The 20,013-nt window shown below is 49.4% G+C and overlaps 1 protein-coding gene across 3 annotated transcripts in view; it reads right to left on the reverse strand.

Moving 5' to 3' along the window:
- ADGRD1 (adhesion G protein-coupled receptor D1) overlaps nucleotides 1-20,013 on the reverse strand; it is a 442,408-nt gene that overhangs the window by 58,784 nt on the left and 363,611 nt on the right. For all 3 annotated transcript variants that reach the window (XM_060250081.1, XM_060250080.1, XM_060250079.1), the window contains one exon: nucleotides 11,555-11,646. In XM_060250081.1, coding sequence (XP_060106064.1) covers nucleotides 11,555-11,646 — 92 coding nt within the window. The remainder of the gene's footprint in view (nucleotides 1-11,554; nucleotides 11,647-20,013) is intronic.

The following is a 20,013-nucleotide window of genomic DNA, read 5'->3' on the forward strand; positions in this document are numbered from 1 at the left end:
GGAGGAAGGGAGGGAGGGAAGGAAGGAAGGAAGGAAGGAAGGAAGGAAGGAAGGAAGGAAGGAAGGAAGGAAGGAAGGAAGGAAGGAAGGAAGGAAGGAAGGAAGGAAGGAAGGAAGGAAGGAAGGAAGGAAGGAAGGAGGGAAGGAGGGAAGGAAGGAAGGAAGGAAGGAAGGAAGGAAGGAAGGAAGGAAGGAAGGAAGGAAGGAAGGAAGGAAGGAAGGAAGGAAGGGGAGGGAGGGAGGGAAGGAAGGAAGGGGGGAGGGAAGGAAGGAAGGAAGGAAGGAAGGGGGAGGGAGGGAAGGAAGGAAGGAAGGAAGGCAAGGGAGGGAGGGAAGGAAGGAAGAAAGGAAGGGAGGGAGGAGGGAGGGAAGGAAGGAAGGCCGCCCCCCGCCCCCCCCCCGCTTTCGGCCCCCTTACCTTATTCCAGGGCGGCGGAGTCCAGCGGCGGCGGCGGCGGGGAGTCCTCCGGCGGCGGCGTCGCGGCGAGGGAGGGAGGGAGCTGCCGGCGCTGGCCTCCAGGGACCAGCGCCGGCTGCTCCGCGGCTTCCCCGCGGCCTCCGCTGCTCCCTGGAGGCCCTCCAGAGACTCTGGAGGGCCTGCAGGGACCAGCGGAGGCCGCGGGGAAGCCTTCGCTGGCCGGCGCTGGTCCCGGAAGGCCTTCCAGAGGCTCTGGAAGGCCTTCCGGGACCAGCGCCGGGTGCCCCGCGGCTTCCCCGCGGCCTCCGCTGGTCCCTGCAGGCCCTCCAGAGACTCTGGAGGGCCTACAGGGACCAGCGGAGGCCGCGGGGAAGCCTTCGCTGGCCGGCGCTGGTCCCCGAAGGCCTTCCAGAGCCTCTGGAAGGCCTTCCGGGACCAGCGCCGGGTGCCCCGCGGCTTCCCCGCGGCCTCCGCTGGTCCCTGCAGGCCCTCCAGAGACTCTGGAGGGCCTGCAGGGACCAGCGGAGGCCGCGGGGAAGCCTTCGCTGGCCGGCGCTGGTCCCGGAAGGCCTTCCAGAGGCTCTGGAAGGCCTTCCGGGACCAGCGCCGGGTGCCCCGCGGCTTCCCCGCGGCCTCCGCTGGTCCCTGCAGGCCCTCCAGAGACTCTGGAGGGCCTCCAGGGACCAGCGGAGGCCGCGGGGAAGCCTTCGCTGGCCGGCGCTGGTCCCCGAAGGCCTTCCAGAGCCTCTGGAAGGCCTTCCGGGACCAGCGCCGGGTGCCCCGCGGCTTCCCCGCGGCCTCCGCTGGTCCCTGCAGGCCCTCCAGAGACTCTGGAGGGCCTACAGGGACCAGCGGAGGCCGCGGGGAAGCCTTCGCTGGCCGGCGCTGGTCCCCGAAGGCCTTCCAGAGCCTCTGGAAGGCCTTCCGGGACCAGCGCCGGGTGCCCCGCGGCTTCCCCGCGGCCTCCGCTGGTCACTGCAGGCCCTCCAGAGACTCTGGAGGGCCTACAGCGACCAGCGGAGGCCGCGGGGAAGCCTTCGCTGGCCGGCGCTGGTCCCCGAAGGCCTTCCAGAGCCTCTGGAAGGCCTTCCGGGACCAGCGCCGGGTGCCCCGCGGCTTCCCCGCGGCCTCCGCTGGTCCCTGCAGGCCCTCCAGAGACTCTGGAGGGCCTACAGGGACCAGCGGAGGCCGCGGGGAAGCCTTCGCTGGCCGGCGCTGGTCCCCGAAGGCCTTCCAGAGCCTCTGGAAGGCCTTCCGGGACCAGCGCCGGGTGCCCCGCGGCTTCCCCGCGGCCTCCGCTGGTCCCTGCAGGCCCTCCAGAGACTCTGGAGGGCCTGCAGGGACCAGCGGAGGCCGCGGGGAAGCCTTCGCTGGCCGGCGCTGGTCCCGGAAGGCCTTCCAGAGGCTCTGGAAGGCCTTCCGGGACCAGCGCCGGGTGCCCCGCGGCTTCCCCGCGGCCTCCAATGGTCCCTGCAGGCCCTCCAGAGAGTCTGGAGGGCCTACAGGGACCAGCGGAGGCCGCGGGGAAGCCTTCGCTGGCCGGCGCTGGTCCCCGAAGGCCTTCCAGAGGCTCTGGAAGGCCTTCGGGGACCAGCGCCGGGTGCCCCGCGGCCTCTCCGCGGCCTCCGCTGGTCGCTGGAGGCCCTCCAGAGTCTCTGGAGGGCTTCCAGCGACCAGCGGAGGCCACGGAGAGGCCTCCACCACTGCCGCCGGGCCCGCGCGCGGGCGGGGAAGGCGGGAAGTGAGGGAGGGAGCGTCCCTGCGCGTGCGCAGGGGCCCTGCGCAGGCGCAGGGACGCTCCCTCCCTCACTCCCCGCCTTCCCCGCCCGCGCCCGCGGCCCACCGGCTCCTGGGCTGCCTAAACCGGGACCTTTAATGGTCCCGGTATAGGCAGCCCGGGATCCGGGATTGGGTGGCCAGATCCGGGAATGTCCCGGGAGACCGGGACGGTCTGGCCACCCTACTTGGACGGGAGCAGGGCTTTTTATGCAGAAAAAGCCCAGCAGGCACTCATTTGCGTATTAGGCCACACCCCCTGACACCAAGCCAGCTGGAACTGCATTCCTGTGCATTCCTGCTAAAAAAAAAAAAAAGCAGCCCTGGATGGGAGACCACCAAGGAAGTCCAGGGTTGCCGCGCAGAAGCAGACAATGGCAGACCACCACTGACTGTCTCTTGCCTTGAAAACTCTGCTGGGCACATGTGCATGTGCTCGTGTATGTGAGTGTAAGATGGTCCATCTACAAAAGGACGTGGGTTCTTCCAATGGAAACTGACCCATCCCTGAGCAAGCAAAGAGGTTATTTTAAAAACATACGCCAGCTTAGTGTTGCGATTAGAGACTGAGACTAGGGTCTGGGAGACCCAAATTCAAATCCTCACCCTGCCAGGAAACTCGCTGGGTGACCTTGGGTCAGTTGTTCTCTCTCAGCCTAACCTAGCTCATAGGGATGTTGGGAGGATAAATTAAGAATGGAAGAAGTATGTATGTTGCCCTTGGTTTTATGGAGGAAGGGTGGGATAAAAATAAAGTGCAGGGCTTTTTTTTAATAGAAAAGGCCCAGCAGAAACTCATTTGCATAATAGGCCATACCCCCGACACCACCATTGTTTCACACAGGGCTTTTTGGTAGAAAAAAGTCCATCAGGGACTCATTTGCATAATAGGCCACACCTCTTGACACCATCATTGTTTCACACAGGGCTTTTTCTAGACAAAACCATCAGGACTCATTTGCATAATAGGCCACACCCCTGGACACCACCATTGTTTCGCACAGGGCTTTTTGGTAGAAAAAGCCTGGCAGGAACTCATTTGCATATTGACCATATCCCTTGATTCCAAGCCAGCCAGAACTGCGTTCCTGTGCACTCCTGCTCAAAAAAAAGCCCTGAACAAGTGCATGCTCATTTTTGAACATTGCAACCGGCACAGGAGTTTAGACGACACACTGTAAGCTTTATAGCACTGCATGTCCTCTGGATCTATGACACGATGCTGGAGCCATCACACTGTAGCAAGCTTTGCGCTGTAGTCCAAACCTCCAACCATTACTATAATATAGCAGGTTCAAAGTATTGCAGAGGCGAGATCATAGTGAGGACAGCTCTTTATTAAGGAAGCATGGTGAAGGCTGCTCCCAACGAAGACTGACTAAGGGCCTGTGGGGCAAACCTATATACAACTCTAATCTCCCACTCTCTCTCGCTCGGCTTGGCTTCGCGAACGAAGATTTAAGAAGGGTGCAATAGTCCACGTCTGCTGCAGGCTCGCTGGTGGCTGACACTAGCCTGCCATTGGCTCATTCAAACAGGCAGGAGTCTGTGATTGGTGCAGAGCGGCAGGTATTTGGATCCCACTACCCATTGTTATACAGTCCCCAAGCTCTGCTTTCCTGGCTCCAATGAGCCGGCAGGAAGTACATACTTTAAGGCACATGCATAACAATCACAGAATGTGCAATGCAATTAAGGTGGAGTACAAGAGCAAAATCTATTTCGGGGCTGGGGCTGTAGTCTCTCAGCAGGATATTATTTCCTCATAAATCTGAAAATCTTTTTTTTTTTTACAGATTACTAAATGGTCACAGATGAGGGGAAACGTGTGTTTCAGTAAATAGCCGGAATACGCCAGGCCTGCGCTACCCCATACCGTTAATCGAATCAACGCACCAGGCTCGACTCGGCAGTGTGGCACGGAAAATCCGTGACAATCTCTGGAAACAAGGACATCTGTTTGTTGCTTCAGGCAGCCAAGAGAAGCTAGTCCCTCCAGAAAACACTCACTTCTGCAGCCAATAATAAGCCCGCTCCCCGGGGTCTTGAAACACATCCCAGCATAGCCATGTACACCCATCAGTTCTTATTCTCTCCAGCTAGAGTAATGGGCTATGCTACTAAACAATGTACAAGAACTGTAGGTTACTTCAGCCCCCTGGGCGACTCTGACAGGCTCAATTCATGCGTTAGCTGAGTGACATTCAAGGCTTTTTTTGTAGCACAAACTCCTTTGCCTATTAGGCCACACCCCCTGATGTAGCCAATCCTCCTGGAGCTTATGGTAGGCCCTGCGCTAAGAGCCCTGTAAGCTCTTGGAGGACTGGCTACATCAGGGGGTGTGGCCTAATATGCAAAGGAGTTCCTGCTACAAAAAAAGCCCCGGTGACATTCATCAATCTCATCTAGGCGTCATCCTTCTTCTTTTGGGCCAGCTTGTTTCTCTCTCTCCGCTATCCTCTTATGCTAAATGAGCAAGACTGTTTATGCTAAATGGCTGCTGTTTTCGGAAATTGGACTAGATAACCTCTATGCTCTTTTCAAGCCCTGGAGCCTTGAGATTCAGGTTAAAAATCCAATTCTCACCCCTGCGGCACTGCCTACGCTCAGCAGGGAGCTAGAAGGGGGTCCAGCTTCTGCCTCATCTCACAAAACTCTCTCACTCTGTTTTAATCAAGCCAGCTTCTTTCTCCTTTCTAAAAATACACATGGCAAATCTTGCACGTTGCTGCGGCCGCTAACGCCAAATGAACTGCACCATCCAGATGGATGGCTGACAGGTTCGTTGTTTTTAAGAACTAACAAAGCGCCAACCAACCCTTCCTGGCCCAAACCAGTTCTTATACATTCCTTCACAATATTGAGACTTGGAAGGAAGGACGGGAGGGAGGGAGGGAGGGAGGGAGGGAGGGAGGGAGGGAGGAAGGAAGGAAGGAAGGAAGGAAGGAAGGAAGGAAGGAAGGAAGGAAGGAAGGAAGGAAGGAAGGAAGGAAGGAAGGAAGGAAGGAAGGAAGGAAGGAAGGAAGGAAGGAAGGAAGGGCTTTTCTTTGTAGGGCTTTTTTGTAGCAGGAACTCCTTTGCATATTAGGCAACACATCCCTGATGTAGCCAATCCTTCAAGAGCTTACAGGGCTCTTAGTAAGCTCCAGGAGGATTGGCTACATCAGTGGGGTATGGCCTAATATGCAAAGGAGTTCCTGCTACAAAAAAAAGCCTTGCTTCTTTGTGGCTATTGTTCAATACAAACCAGGGAGTTTGGTAGCTCTGGATATAACCAAATGTTAAGAGAGGGGATCACCCACCTGCCACACATGCATATCATCTCACTAAGATCCAGCAGAAGAGGGAAGCCATCAAAAACCATCCTTCTTGTTCTCGGAGTACAGGCTTTGAATACAAGCCTTGAATGTTCTCTAGCTCAGATTCTACATCCAAGGCAAAGAAGAATTGGTCTCCTTCCAGCCTTCCTCTTTCAGAAAATGGAAGGCTGGTCTAACTGAAGAGGGTCTGGTGGCGTTAATCTGGTGTAGCACAAGGAAAACGTTTTGGAGATTGCTCCAACACTGCTACAAGACAAACCCAAAGGAGGTAACAAAAGAACACCACCTGCCGTCACCCACAGCTTGCAACTTTAAGCAGTGGAACCACACGGGGGTCGCTAACCTCCAGTGAGGGCTAGAAACGTTCCTGAATTGTAACTGATCTCCTGACTACAGAGATCAGCACCATTGGAAAAAACACAGCTATTTGGGCCGGCGGGGGGGGGGGGAATCCTCCCATTGTTGCCGGTGTACGTTGGCTGCTCTAGGAGCTTCCAAGAAAACACTTATGGTTTTCCTGGATGCTCTAGCAATTTGGGAGGGAAAACTCTACGGTACAGCTGGAGGCTGCAGAGGACTTGGCAACGCTACCTTTCCACCAACAACAGTGAATCACCCTGTATGCAACACAGGAACCAAACTCTGCAGCAGACCTAGATTTGTCCCCATATGCATTCAAGTAAGTGGGTTCTAGATCAAATAAGTGGATTCAAGATCAAACACCCCTCTAAATCGGACGAGTGAGTTCTAGAGCATATCAAGCCAGTACAGCTGACCTGACTAATCTGAAGCTGTTGTACTTCACGAGAAGACAAAACTCACTGTAGAGGATGGTCATGCTAGGAAAATGTGAAGCAGGGCTTTTTGGGTAGAAAAAGCCCAGTGGGAACTAATTTGCATATTAGGCCAAACCCCCTGACACCAAACCAGCCGGAACTGTGTTCCTACTCAAAACAAAAAAAGCCCTGATTTGAAGGCAGCAGGAAAAGAGATGGATGGACTCAGTCAAGGAGTCCTTAACCATCTCCCTAAAGTTCTGAAAAAGAGCAAGTAGTTTTAGGGTTGCCAACTCTGGGTTGGGAGATTCCTGGAGGTTTTGAGAATGCAGCTTTGGGAAGGTGGGGTTTGTGACAGGACAAGAACCTGAGTGGGGTATAATTTCAGGAAGTCACCCTCCAAAGCAGCCATTTTCTTCAGGGGCACTGATCTCTGTAGTCTACAGGTCAGTTGTAATTCCAAGAGAACTTCAAGCTCCTTGCGGTTGTTCCATGGATTATTGCCATAAATTTTTCTGAATGTCTCTATAGGAATGAACATTGGAATTTTTGTTTCTGCAGTGTTAACTATGAATCGTTAACTATTAGTTATAAGACTATTTGTCACAGGGGCTGTGCCTTTTTTCTCCTTGGGCCACCTGGAGACTGGCAAACCTAGGTGGTTTAGATCTCCCTTTGGGAAGGTGGTTTAGATCTCCTTTTGTGGAGATCTATGCGGTTTAGAGCTCTAGGTGGTTTCAGCGAAGATCTTGGTGTTTTAGATCTCCTTTGGGAAGGGATTCCACAAAGCAGGGCTATAACAGAGAAAACACTGCTTTCTCGCCAGGTAGAAGAGGGCCTTTTTTAACACAAGAATCCTTTTGTTTGCAGAGAGAAGGATTTTTGGCAGTGATCTGGTGGTCTATGCCTCAAAAGCAGCCCACAGCAATTGCTAATTAATGCAATAATGCGAACAGTAATCAACACTAGCCAAATAAGAAGAATGCCTAGAGTTTACAATAATTTATGGATGACTTCAGCTTCTTAGCTTGAGCGGAAAATGCCAACTTGTCAATAAAAAGCCATTCGTCTCTCACAGGACGACACATCTTGTATCTTTCCGAAATGGAACATCAGCCATCACTTTCGCTCCCAATATTTCAAACTCATTACAGAATAATTAGGATATAGATCTCTGCAGAGGCATATTTCTTGATTTCCCCCCTTCGATTCTGGAAGAGACATACAATAACTGAGTTAAGTTTCATTAACTCAGATCTTGCTGCCGATGTGAAAAAAGTTGCTTGCTTGCTTGAAAAAAAAAAGAGACGAGTGCACTAGGTTACAACAAATTAGTTTTTGGAAAGTAAGATTTAAACCGTGCACAGTAGCACCTATTTTATCGGGAAAGAGTTGACCATGTTCATGTTGATGCACAACAAATATTCGTACTGCACATTGTGGATCCACGTGACACAACAACAGTCTCTGTCCTGCCTTGGAACCAGCGTTCCCATCTTTAGTAGGGTGCATTAACAACCATTAACAAGAGCCAGTTTGGTGTAGTGGTTAAGTGTGCGGGCTCTTATCTGGGAGAACCAGGTTTGATTCCCCACTCCTCCACTTGCAGCTGCTGAAATGGCCTTGGGTCAGCCATAGCTCTGGCAGAGGTTGTCTTTGAAAGGGCAGCTGCTGTGAGAGCCCTCTCCAGCCCCACCCACCTCACAGGGTGTCTGTTGTGGGGGAGGAAGGTAAAGGAGGAAGGTAAAGGAGATTGTGAGCCGCTCTGAGACTCTTCGGAGTGGAGGGCGGGATATAAATCCAATATCTTCATCTACCTCACAGGGTGTCTGTTGTGGGGAAGGAAGGTAAAGGAGACTGTGAGCCGCTCTGAGACTCTTCGGAGTGGAGGGCGGGATATAAATCCAATATCTTCTTCTTCTTTTCCTGCACAGGACTTCCATAAGGAACAGCACGAGTTTACTCACCCTCTGATCTGCACTCAAAGTCCTTTCATTTGTTCTTCAGAATTAGCATGGCAGGACCACAATTTCAGGATAGAGCATCTACTTCACATACGGAAGGCCCCAGGTTTGGCTCTTGGTTCCTCTCCAGCTTTAGAGAGGAACCAGTTTGGTCTACTGGAGCCAGTTTGGTCTAGTGGCTAAGTGTGGGGACTCTTATCTGGGAGAACCGGGTTTGATTACAGCTGCTGGAATGGCCTTGGGTCAGCCATGGCACTGGAAGAGGTTGTCCTTGAAAGGGCAGCTGCTGTGAGAGCCCTCTCAGCCCCACCCACCTCATAGGGTGTCTGTTGTGGGGGGAGAAGATACAGGAGATTGTAAGTCGCTCTGAGTCTCTGATTCAGAGAGAAGGGTGGGGTATAAATCTGCAATTCTTCTTCTTTCAGGTTGTAAGAGTTCTCTGCTGGGCATCCTGGAGAGTCACCATTAGTCAAAGCAGATGCTGAGCTAGAGGGACCAATGGCATAAGGCAACTTCTGACACACACAGGGTTTTTTTTTTTTTTTTGTAGCAGGAGCCCCCTTTGCATATTAGGCCACACACCCCTGATGTAGCCACTCCTCCAAGAGCTTACAGGGCTCTTAGTACAGGGCCTACTGTAAGCACCAGGAGGATTGACTACATCAGGAGGTTGCGGCCTAATATGCAGAGGAGTTCCTGCTACAAGAAAATCCCTGCTTATACATGATGATTGTTGTTTTCTAGCCAGGGAGATGTGGGTTTGATCCCTTGCTTGGCTATGCAACATCAGGTTGTTGTCAGGACAAACAGAGTGACTCTGTTGTAGGATTGTCAGGTCCCCTTGACTACCGGTGGGGGATGGGGGGGTAGGGTTGCCAGCTCCAGGTTGGGAGATCCTTGGAGATTTGGGAATGGACATGGGCCTCAGTGAGGTATAATGTCACAAAGTCCACCCTCCAAACAAAACACCCATTTTCTCCAGATGAACTCATCTCTGTAGTTTGGTGGCCAGAGCCAAGGGTGTCCACAGGGTAGGGGGAGGTAAGGCTTAAGCACATAAGAGAAGCCGTAAGAAGTACTTTTCTCCCTTTCTCACAATATGAGAAAATTTTAATGCAATTGCTGAGCAGTCGGGTTAGAACTGATAAAAGGAAGTACTTCTTCACCCAAGGGTGATTAACACAAAGAATTCACTGCCACAAAAGGTGGTGGTGGCTGAAAGCATAGACAGCTTCAAGAGGGGATTGGATAAGCATACAGAGCAGAGGTTCATCAGTGGCTATTAGCCACAGCGTATTGTTGGAACTCTGTCTGGGGCAGTGATGCTCTGTATTCTTGGTGCTTGGGAGGGGCACAGTGGGAGGGCTTCTAGTGTCCTGGCCCCACTGGTGGACCTCCTGATGGCACCTGGGTTTTTTTGGTCACTGTGTGACACAGATTGTTGGACTAGGTGGGTCACTGGCCTGATCCAACATGGCTTCTCTTATGTTCTTAAGGCGCTTGCCCCCCAGAGTCCTAATTTGGTATTTCTTTAATTTACTTTTATACACACACTCCAGAGAAAGAAGCACTGATCAGTTGATCTCTGAGACCACTCTGGGTGACAGAATAGCAGGCTCTAGCTTTGAGAACAGGATTATCTGCACTTTTCTTGAGACCTGAGAGGACCAGCAAGCAACTTAGTCCTGATCCAATGATCCTGCTGTTTATTCAGGATTCACAAGATACAGACACCCTGTACATGCCAGGATCATAAAAGCTGGATGGCATCTATATTTGCAGAAACATAACGTACTACATTTCAAGTTGTTAATTATACTATTTTGTCATAGATTCTTTGATACAATTTTGCATGCTTAATCACTGCCCACTAGCTATATGTAACTCTGCTCAGTGTACCCCATTTTGTTGTCCGATGAAGTGTGCATGCACACGAAAGCTTACTTTCTGAATATCTGTATTGTTTTTGCTGGCTTTTGCTGTGAATAAACTTGACTTGCTTTACATTCTGAATAAAACTTTGTTGGTGTGAAAGGCGCTATTGGACTCCAACTTTGTACTACATTACAGTTTCAGTATCTCTTATGAAAGCCCCATAACTAAGGTAGATTCTATGTAAAAGCTGTGCAACGTAAGGAGCATGGCTTTAACTTAGTATAGAATCCTATAATCTCGTCAGACAAATAAATGCTGCCTGAACTTCTTGTGCCCTGTTATGGTTACATGGAAAAATAAAAGCACTTTGTTACCGGTTAGTTGTGAAATGTGTAACCTCATATCATGCAGTAAATCACCTTCAGGGAGAGCTCGCATTTATTTTTATAGCTTTTCTTCTGCACTACATTGTGGTGTCTGATGGGTAGGTTGTGTTGCCAGTGGTGTAAAGATAACAGTCATTCAAGTCAATAACCCATAGCTATTGTTGAAAGACTTTGCCCCCTCCCCCCCCATTCATTTATGTGGAAATCCATGGCTAGAGCCCCAAGAATTGAGTTCCTCTAGTCCCCTCTACTACTTTGTCACCATTCACACTATTTTTTCCTAGAAGGAAAATACACATACAGAAGGGAAAAAAACCCAAACGTTCAAAGCGCTGCTTGAATTATGCTTACAGTTACAGGTACTCAGATTAGGGGATTGGCGAAACAGAATCCTGAAGAATTTTGATAGTTGGATATCACTTTCAGGATTTCTCAGAGGAACTAACAAATGAACAACAGTAGTCTCTACCACATTCTAATTGTCATTGCTTGTGTATCCCCATTGCTTTAGGCAAGGCGTCTTTTCTGCAAGTGCTTCCTCCCTCTAGTGGTCGATTCAATATTACATCGCTGTATGTCTGGCATATCTCTCTGCAGATTTAAAGTGTAATATCAAACTGACCACTAGAGGGATCAAAACACATGTAGAAAAGAAAAGGAAAAAAACCAAAGCAATAGGGACCCACAAGTGACAGAAATTAGAATGTGTAATAGCCCAATGAAAGTGCATAGGCAAAATTTACACACCCCATGCCTTCTTCTGCAGCCCAGACAGGCAGCTTATTGGAACAAGGTGGGCTGGATCCTTGGCACAAATCAAGGTAGGGTGTAGGTGAAGAATTGTCCTGTGATGTGTCAGGTAGAAAACTGCTCTGTAAACATTGTGGTCTGGAAACATTTTTGAATTTTTTTAAAAAAAAACCATGTCCCTATAGTTATCTTTTTGGACTGTGGATTAGATACTATGTCCCAGGATGGACAGTGTCAGATCTACAGATCCTCTGTGATCTCTGAGCTAGTGCTAAGGAGAAGCGCTTACTTGAATGCATTGGCATCTCCGTGCACCTTATAGTTGTCTGAGCTTATTCGTGAGATGACTCTCGTGACTGCTACGAGGATGCAGATGTTCACCTGGAGAGAGAGAAAAAAGGAAGGTTTCATCAGAGAAAAAGAAAAAAGCCAGTGCAGTGTGGTGGTGTCCAATTGGAATATATATAATTTTTTGGGCCACTGTGTGACACAGAGTGTTGGACTGGATGGGCCATTGGCCTGATCCAACATGGCTTCTCTTATGTTCTTAATTTGTGAGACCAGGTTCAAAGCCCAACTTAGCTGTGAAGCTGATGGACTACTTAGGAGCCAGTCTCTCTCTCCTTCTCAGCCTAAATTTACTGTCAGGATAAAATTAGCAAGAGAAAACTCTGAGTTTGTTAAGATATTGGATTGGATTTATATCCCACCCTATACTCTGAATCTCAGAATCTCAGAGCGGTCACAATTTCCTTTACCTTCCCCCCCACACACGCACACAACAGACACCCTGTGAGGTAGGTGAGGCTGAGAAAGCTCTTACAGCAGCTGCCCTTTAAAGGACAACTCCTGCTAGAGCTATGGCTGACCAAGGCCATTCCAGCAGTTGCAAGTGGAGGAAGAAAGGAAAGGCAGAATTAAAATGTATTAGACTGAAAACAAGACATTTTGGAGACTAAAAGAGGTGTGGTGAAGGAGACATGAACAACCCTTTCAAAACACTGTATGGATGTATTTAAAAGAAACCATAAGAGACAGAATATCTAACATGGTACAGGTAACAAAACTGCCATTAAGCTAAGGATGAGTGAATCTTTCCTACTTCATTTTTTATATACTGTATATTCACATATTTTTAAACACTTCTGTAGGTTCATTTGTATTGTGCATGCATGGTATTTATATGTACATGAAAGGTCTTTTATATTTATAATGCAAATATAATGTATAACGTTGATTTATTGATCCATAAATTGTATTGGAAAAAAAATTACAAGGAAATTTGATGTCAGGAAATAGAGTTACATAAATACATTAAAAACAACAGGATTTGCATACAGTAGAAGCAGGACCGAAGTGGGGTTCTACAGGTTGAAACAGCAGGGGAAAAAATTTAAAATCATCCCTAAATTAAGACCGATTTCCCACTAGCCTCATGCCGCTCTCACTCTCCTCTTCTCTGCGGGGCTTCTGTTGGATTTCACACTATCTGCCCCGGGGCTGCAACTCGCTCCGCCTCTTTCGTGCAGCAAACAAGATCCTCTAAAAACTAGTTTCTGTTTGCCACGTGAAAGAGGCAGAGCGAGTTGCAGCCCTGGGGCAGATAGTGTGAAATCCGACGGAAGCCCCACTGAAAAGAGGAGCGTGAGCGCGGCATAAGGCTAGTGGGGAATCGGTCTAAGACTGTGGTCCCCCATCAGGAGGGCAGATACCATTGGCCAGCTGCGTATACACTGCAAATCAACCCAAGTATTTCTGTTACCCCAGGCCTCAATCTGTTCTGACCTGAATAGGCCAAGCTAGCCTGATCTTGTCAGATCTTGGAAGTTAAGTAGGGATGGGAGTCATCCAAGGAAGACCAGGGCCATGACATGGAGGCAGGCAATAGCAAACCACCTCTGAAGTCTCTTGCCTTGGAAAATCCTTCAGGGTTGCCATCTGTGACTTGACAGAACTTTCCTCTTATCCAGGCCCCAATTTGACATCTACAAAGTATTCCCTGACACCCAACACAAATTATTATTATTATTATTCCTCCCATTCCCCCATGGGGGCTCAGAGCGGAGTACATCAAATATAAGATAATAAAACAAACAATTAAAACAGCTAAAATCATAATAAAATCAGTTACAGCACTAAGCTCAGAAACTAATCAGCACTTTACATGCCATGTATTATGACGTTACATAACCCACTGGCCCCCGTCAGTAACAACAGTTGGAATAATGATGAAATAGCAATGCTATATTAATAGCATAATTTTTTTCGACACTGATGATGGCAGGACATGGTGGAACAATATGATGGTACAGCAGGGGAGGCCAACCGATCTAACAAATGGACGCCCGCTGCCTCATCCAAAAGCCTGGCGGAACAGCTCCGTTTTACAGGCCCTACAAAAGGTTAACTAGCCAGGTAGGGCCCGGATCTCCATAGGGAGCTGATTCCACCAGGTTGGGGCCAGGACTGAAAAAGTCCTGGCCCTGGTAGAGGCAAGATGGGCTTGAGCCGGGGACGGTCAAAAGATCTCGGGAGGCCGAACGAAGCGACCTCTAGGGCATATATGGGGAGAGATGGTCCTGCAGGTATGTTGGTCCCAGGCCATGCAAGGCTTTAAAAGTCAAAACAAAGACCTTGACACGGACTCTATAGACGGCCAGTGCAGACCGCGGAGTGCCGGCCGTATGATGCTCACCCGTATAGGTGATGCAGTCAGTTGGCGAGTTGCCACACTTTTGACCTCATTTGCATCATCTCTTGTTCCGGGTCCTCCCTGAGTCCTCCCTGGGTCCAGATTTAGAACTCAAAACACGATTTCCTCTTAACAAGGCATGATGAGCCAGTGTTGCATGATCTTGGGTACACTCTCGTTCTCCAGCATACAACATGCCTCGCTGGCCAGATCAAACCAAGAACTGCCTAATCTAGTTGTCTCTGCAATATTCCCAGCAGGTATGAGGGCCACTGGCAATCAGACAGCTGTAGACTAATGGGCTGTGGCCCTATGTTCTGCTTGTGCTTGCTTCTTTTTTTAAAAAATTAAAAAGAATTTCTCTTAATGGAAAATCAGAAATGGCATATCCAGGAGCCTAGCAACGAAGAGCAGCCTCGAAACCCTTAGATGTCTGAATACATTCAAGGTTGGATTGTGAGGTTTCTGAAAATATTTCCGGTGCCAATACTGTCAATGAAAAATCCCATTGCGGCACCCTAAGAAGTCCCTGTTCAGTCCATGTACAATCTCAGCATATCAGGTAACCTTGAGAGGGGAGGAGGGGGAGAAAAGCGAGTTTTCACAAAAAAAAGTTGCATCGTGTCAGGGCCCGCACTCGCTAAGTTCTCTGGAGTCACTGGAGGCAAAGAGAACTGTACTGCTTGAAGAAGACGGATAAAAAACAAATGGCAGCTGTCAAAAGCCCGAAGCTTCTCAAAAGCTTATGACAGTGAAAAGAACAAAGAAAAACGCTTTCTCTGCATTACGTAGAGTTACACAGTGGTCTCAGGGTGCTATCAGCACAGGGTTAAAGCACAGAAAATTCCTCTGACTAATTCAACCAAAGGTCTGTTTCCAGCAATCAGTTCGTTCCAACACAGGCCAACCTACAAGGACACAAGAGCCCTGCTGGATCATCAATGGCCCAGAATCCTATTTCCCACAATGGCCAAATAATAATAATAATAATAATAATAATAAATTTTATTTATATCCCGCCCCCCCGCCTAGGCAGGCTCAGGGTGGCTAACAACAAATTCAGATAAAAAGTTATACAGTATATACAGTAATTTTAAAATAGCATTAAAAGTTATACAATAATTTAAATCAACAAAGTCTTAAAAAACCATTCCAGTTTATATAATTTAACAACAATAATGATGTTCCTGGCGCTATTCTATTTGCATAATGGCAGAGATCACTAAATAGAGTCACTTTGATGGGTCGTCCGTTCGGCCATCCTTTGTCAGCAGTCTGCGAAGGCCTGCCTAAAAAGGATGGTCTTGCAGGCCCTGCGGAATTGATCTAAGCTCCGCAGAGCCCGCACCTCTTCCGGGAGCTGGTTCCACAGGCATGGAGCTGCAATGGAGAAGGCCCGTGCGCGTGTGTTCTGCAATTTCGCCTCCTTTGGCCCAGGGATAGTCAGCTTGTTCTTCCCTGCTGACCTCAGTGCTCTCTGGGGCTTGTATGGGGAGAGACGGTCCCTCAGGTAGGCAGGTCCTCGACCATATAGGGCTTTAAAGGTAATGACCAGCACTTTGTAGCGAACCCGGTATGTAACTGGAAGCCAGTGCAGCTCGTGCAGCCTCGGCTATATATGCTCCCACTTTGGGAGTCCTAGTAACAGCCCGGCCGCTGCGTTCTGCACTAGCTGCAGCTTCCGGGTTCGACACAAAGGCAGCCCCATGTAGAGGGCATTACAGTAGTCCAACCTTGAGGTGACCGTCGCATGGATCACTGTTGCTAGGTCCCGACGCTCCAGGAAAGGGGCCAGCTGCCTTGCCCGCTTGGCAGTGGCAGCTACCTGGGCCTCCATCGATAGTGAAGGCTCCAGTAGAACTCCCAGGCTCTTGACCTGGAGCGCCGCTTTCAGCGGCGCACCGTCAAAAACCAGGAGAGGTATTTCCTTTCCTAGAGCGCCGCAGCCCATGCAAAGGACCTCTGTCTTCGTCGGGTTCAGCTTCAGCCCACTCAGCCTAAGCCAGGTTGCCACGGCCTGCAGTGCCCGGTCCAAGTTCCCTGGGACGCAGTCAGGCCGGCCATCCATTAGCAGATAGAGCTGGGTGTCATCTGCATATTGATGACAGCCAAGCCCAAACCTCCGGGCAATCTGGGCAAGGGGGCGCATGTAGATGTTAAATAACATCGGAGAGAGAACTGCTCCCTGAGGCACCCCACAATCTAGTGTGCGCCTCCGGGAGAGCTCACCCCCGATTGCCACCCTTTGTCCCCGTCCTTTGAGGAAGGAGGAAAGCCATTGTAAGGCCAGCCCCCTAACCCCTATGTCGGCGAGGCAGCAGGTCAGTAGCTGATGGTCGACCGTGTCGAACGCAGCCGACAGATCTAACAGCATCAGCACCGCCACGCCACCTCGATCCAGTTGCCGTTGGAGGTCATCTGCCAAGGCGACCAGCACTGTCTCCGTCCCATGGCCCGGGCGAAAGCCGGACTGGCAAGGGTCTAGGATGGAAGCGTCATCCAGAAAACTCTGCAGTTGCAACGCCACTGCCCTCTCAATAATTTTACCTAAAAACAGTAAATTGGAGACCGGTCAGTAGTTTGCCAAATCGGCCAGGTCTGCTGTACATTTTTTCAGGAGGGGACGGACCAAAGCCTCTTTCAGAGGTGATGGAAAACGCCCCTCTAAGAGGGATCTATTTATTATGTCCCGTAAAGGACATCTAAGCTCCCTCTGGCAAGATTTAATTGCATTACAGAAGGTCCACAGTATCAGAACAGTGGTCATAAGAACATTAGAGAAGCCATGTTGGATCAGGCCAATGGCCCACCCAGTCCAACACTCTGTGTCACATAAGAACATAAGAGAAGCCATGTTGGATCAGGCCAATGGCCCATCTAGTCCAACACTCTGTGTCCCATAAGAACATAAGAGAAGCCATATTGGATCAGGCCAATGGCCCATCCAGTCCAACACTCTGTGTCACATAAGAACATAAGAGAAGCCATGTTGGATCAGGCCAATGGCCATCCAGTCCAACACTCTGTGTCACATAAGAACATAAGAGAAGCCATGTTGGATCAGGCCAATGGCCCATCCAGTCCAACACTCTGTTTCACACAGTGGCCAACCCCCCCCCCCAGTGCCGTCAGGAAGTCCACCAGTGGGGCCAGGACACTGGAAACCCTCCCTACCCTTCAATACCTGAAGGAGTCTCAGAGCGGCTTGCAATCTCCTTTCCCTTCTCCCCACAGCCGACACCCTGTGGGCCACCAGGTGGGGCTGAGAGAGCTCTGCAGAAACTGCTCTGAGAGGAACACCTCTGCATGAAGTTGTGACTGACTCAAGGTCACATCAGCAGGTGCATGTGGAGAAGTGGGGAATCAAACCCGATTCTCGCACTTAAGCACTACCCTAAACTGGAAGCCCACGGTTGCTACGCAGAGGCAGGTAAAGGCAAACCACCTCTGTCTGTCTCTTGCCTTGAAAACCCTATGGGGTTGCTATAAGTTGACTGTGACTTGTCGACATTTTCCATCACCACCACATATGTATTTACAGGAATGTGGTAACAGTTCTAGCATTAGACCCCCATCCAAGTTTCTCCCTTTCCTTCCTCTGCCCATCTAACACATCATCGATTACATCTGATTTGACATACGTATCTGCTTTGTCGATCTCCTTGCATTCTTTTTTTAACGTTTCATTTACAAAAAAAATTACAACACAATATTGAATTCAAGAGGCAACGATGATTTGTATGAAACAACCCAGAGGCGAGTGAAATCTCTCCAGGATCTCCAATATTCAAAATTAATTCAAGAGCATCCCTTTATTAGCTAGTGCATGCTGCATCCATCATGTTCCCTATAAAACAATAACAGCTTAGTCATAAAAAAACTTCTTCTTGCCTTGAAATATCATAATTTATCTCGCAACTCAAGTCAACCCTTTTGGCAGTTGCATGCTGAAGAACTTACCTGTTACACACACTCAGCTGCTTGTTTGATATGGGGTCGCAATTGCTATGCCAACTGGGGAGAGCGGGGTATTAATGCAAATAATAAATAAATAAATAAACAATATGTGCGCAGCATAGGCACACCAGAAATCCGCAGCACACCATGGAATTTTCCTGGCATGCTGATGCTGCATAAATGGCATACAGGCTTAGTTTAACGATGCAAAGAAGAAGGAGAAGAAGGGGAAGAAGGGGAAGGAGAAGGAGGAGGAGGAGAAAAAGAAGTTATTGGATTTATATCCTGCCCTTCACTCTGAATCTCAGAGTCTCAGAACAGCTCACAATCTCCTTTACTTTCCTCCCTCACAACAGACACCCTGTGAGGTGGGTGGGGCTGAGAGGGCTCTCATAGCAGCTGCCCTTTCAAGGACAGCTCTGCGAGAGCTATGGCTGACCCAAGGCCATTCCAGCAGGTGCAAGTGGAGGAGTGGGGAAACAAACCCAGTTTTCCCAGATAAGAGTCCATGCACTTAACCACGACACCAAACTGGAGAACCCACCACCTCCTGAGGAAGCCTGTTCCACTGAGGAACCCCTCTAACTGTCTTCCTAATGTTGAGCTGGAAACACTTCCGATTTTATTTCAACCTGCTGGTTCTGGTCCAACTTTTTGGAGCAACGGAAAACAATTCTGCATCATCCTCTATATGACAGCCCTTCCAAGTAGTTGAAAATCATCATATCACCTCTCAGCCGTCTCCTCTCCAGGCTCAACATACTCTTCTCCAGCTCCTTCAAACTTTCCTCATAGGACTTGGTCTCCAGACCCCTCCATCTTTGTTGCCCTCCTCTGGACCCGTTCCAGCTTGTCTACATCCTTCTTAAATTGTGGTGCCCCAAACTCAACACAATACTCTAGGTGAGGTCTAACCAGAGCAGAGTAAGCAATACCACCACCTCACTCTATACTTCTGTTGATACAGCCCAAAACTACATTTGCCTTTTTAGCCACCACATCATGCTGCAGGCTCATGTTCAATGTATGGTCCACTAAGACCCCTAGATCCTTTTCACACATACTACTGCCAAGACACATCTCCCCCGCCCTATAATTATGCATTGGGTTTTTCCTACCTAAATGCAGAACTTTACATTTATCCCCATTAAAATTCATTTTCTTTGTTTTAGCCCAGTTTTCCAGCCTGTCAAGGTCATCCTGTACCCTGGTCCTGTCTTCTACCGTATCTGCAACCCCTCCCAATTTAGTATCAGCTGCAAATTTAATATCATTCCCTCTATTCCTTCATCCAAACCATTTATGAAGATGTTGAACATAACAGGTTCCAGGACGGATCCTTGAGGCACTCCACTTGTCACTCCTCTCTTCACTAGTTGTATTCATCTCGGGGCTAAAGGTTACTCACCAAAGCATACACAAACCATAGCCTTGAACCTGTCCTGGTCTTAAGATCCACCACAGACAGGAATCCACAACATCCCAAGCATGGAATCTTAGGTGTAGGGATGTCAGCCTCCAGTGGGGGCCTGGAGATCTTCCAGAATTACAGCTCATCTCTAGACTAGAGAGGTCATTTTGGGGTCAGGCAGGTGAAAATGGATGCTTTGGAGCAGGACTTTTGTTGTAGAAAAAGCCCAGCAGGAACTCATTTGCATATCAGGCCACACCCTGTGACAACGCCATTGTTTTACACAGGGCTTTTTGTAGAAAAAGCCCAGCAGGAACTCATTTGCATATTAAGCCACCATTGTGACACCACCATTGTTTCACTCAGGGCTTTTTGCAGAAAAAGTCCAGCAGGAACTCATTTGCATGTTAGGCCAACCCCTGATACCAAGCCAGTCGGAACTGCATTCCTGTGTGTTCCTGATCAAAAAAAGGCCCTGTTTTGGAGGGTGGACTCAATGACACTGTACTCTGCTGAGGTCTCTGACCTGCCAAGGATCCACCCTGCCAAAAAAATCTCCAGGAGTGTCCCAAATTGCATCTGACAACCCTATTCCCTCAGCCCCAACTGGTGGCCAGAAGATGGCCAGATAATCCTATTTTGGTCATTAAGGATTGGCATTTAGAATCTCAGGTCTAAGTTGGCAGCA

The sequence above is a fragment of the Heteronotia binoei genome, chromosome 11 (genome assembly GCF_032191835.1).
Source record: "Heteronotia binoei isolate CCM8104 ecotype False Entrance Well chromosome 11, APGP_CSIRO_Hbin_v1, whole genome shotgun sequence".
Lineage (NCBI taxonomy): Eukaryota > Metazoa > Chordata > Lepidosauria > Squamata > Gekkonidae > Heteronotia > Heteronotia binoei.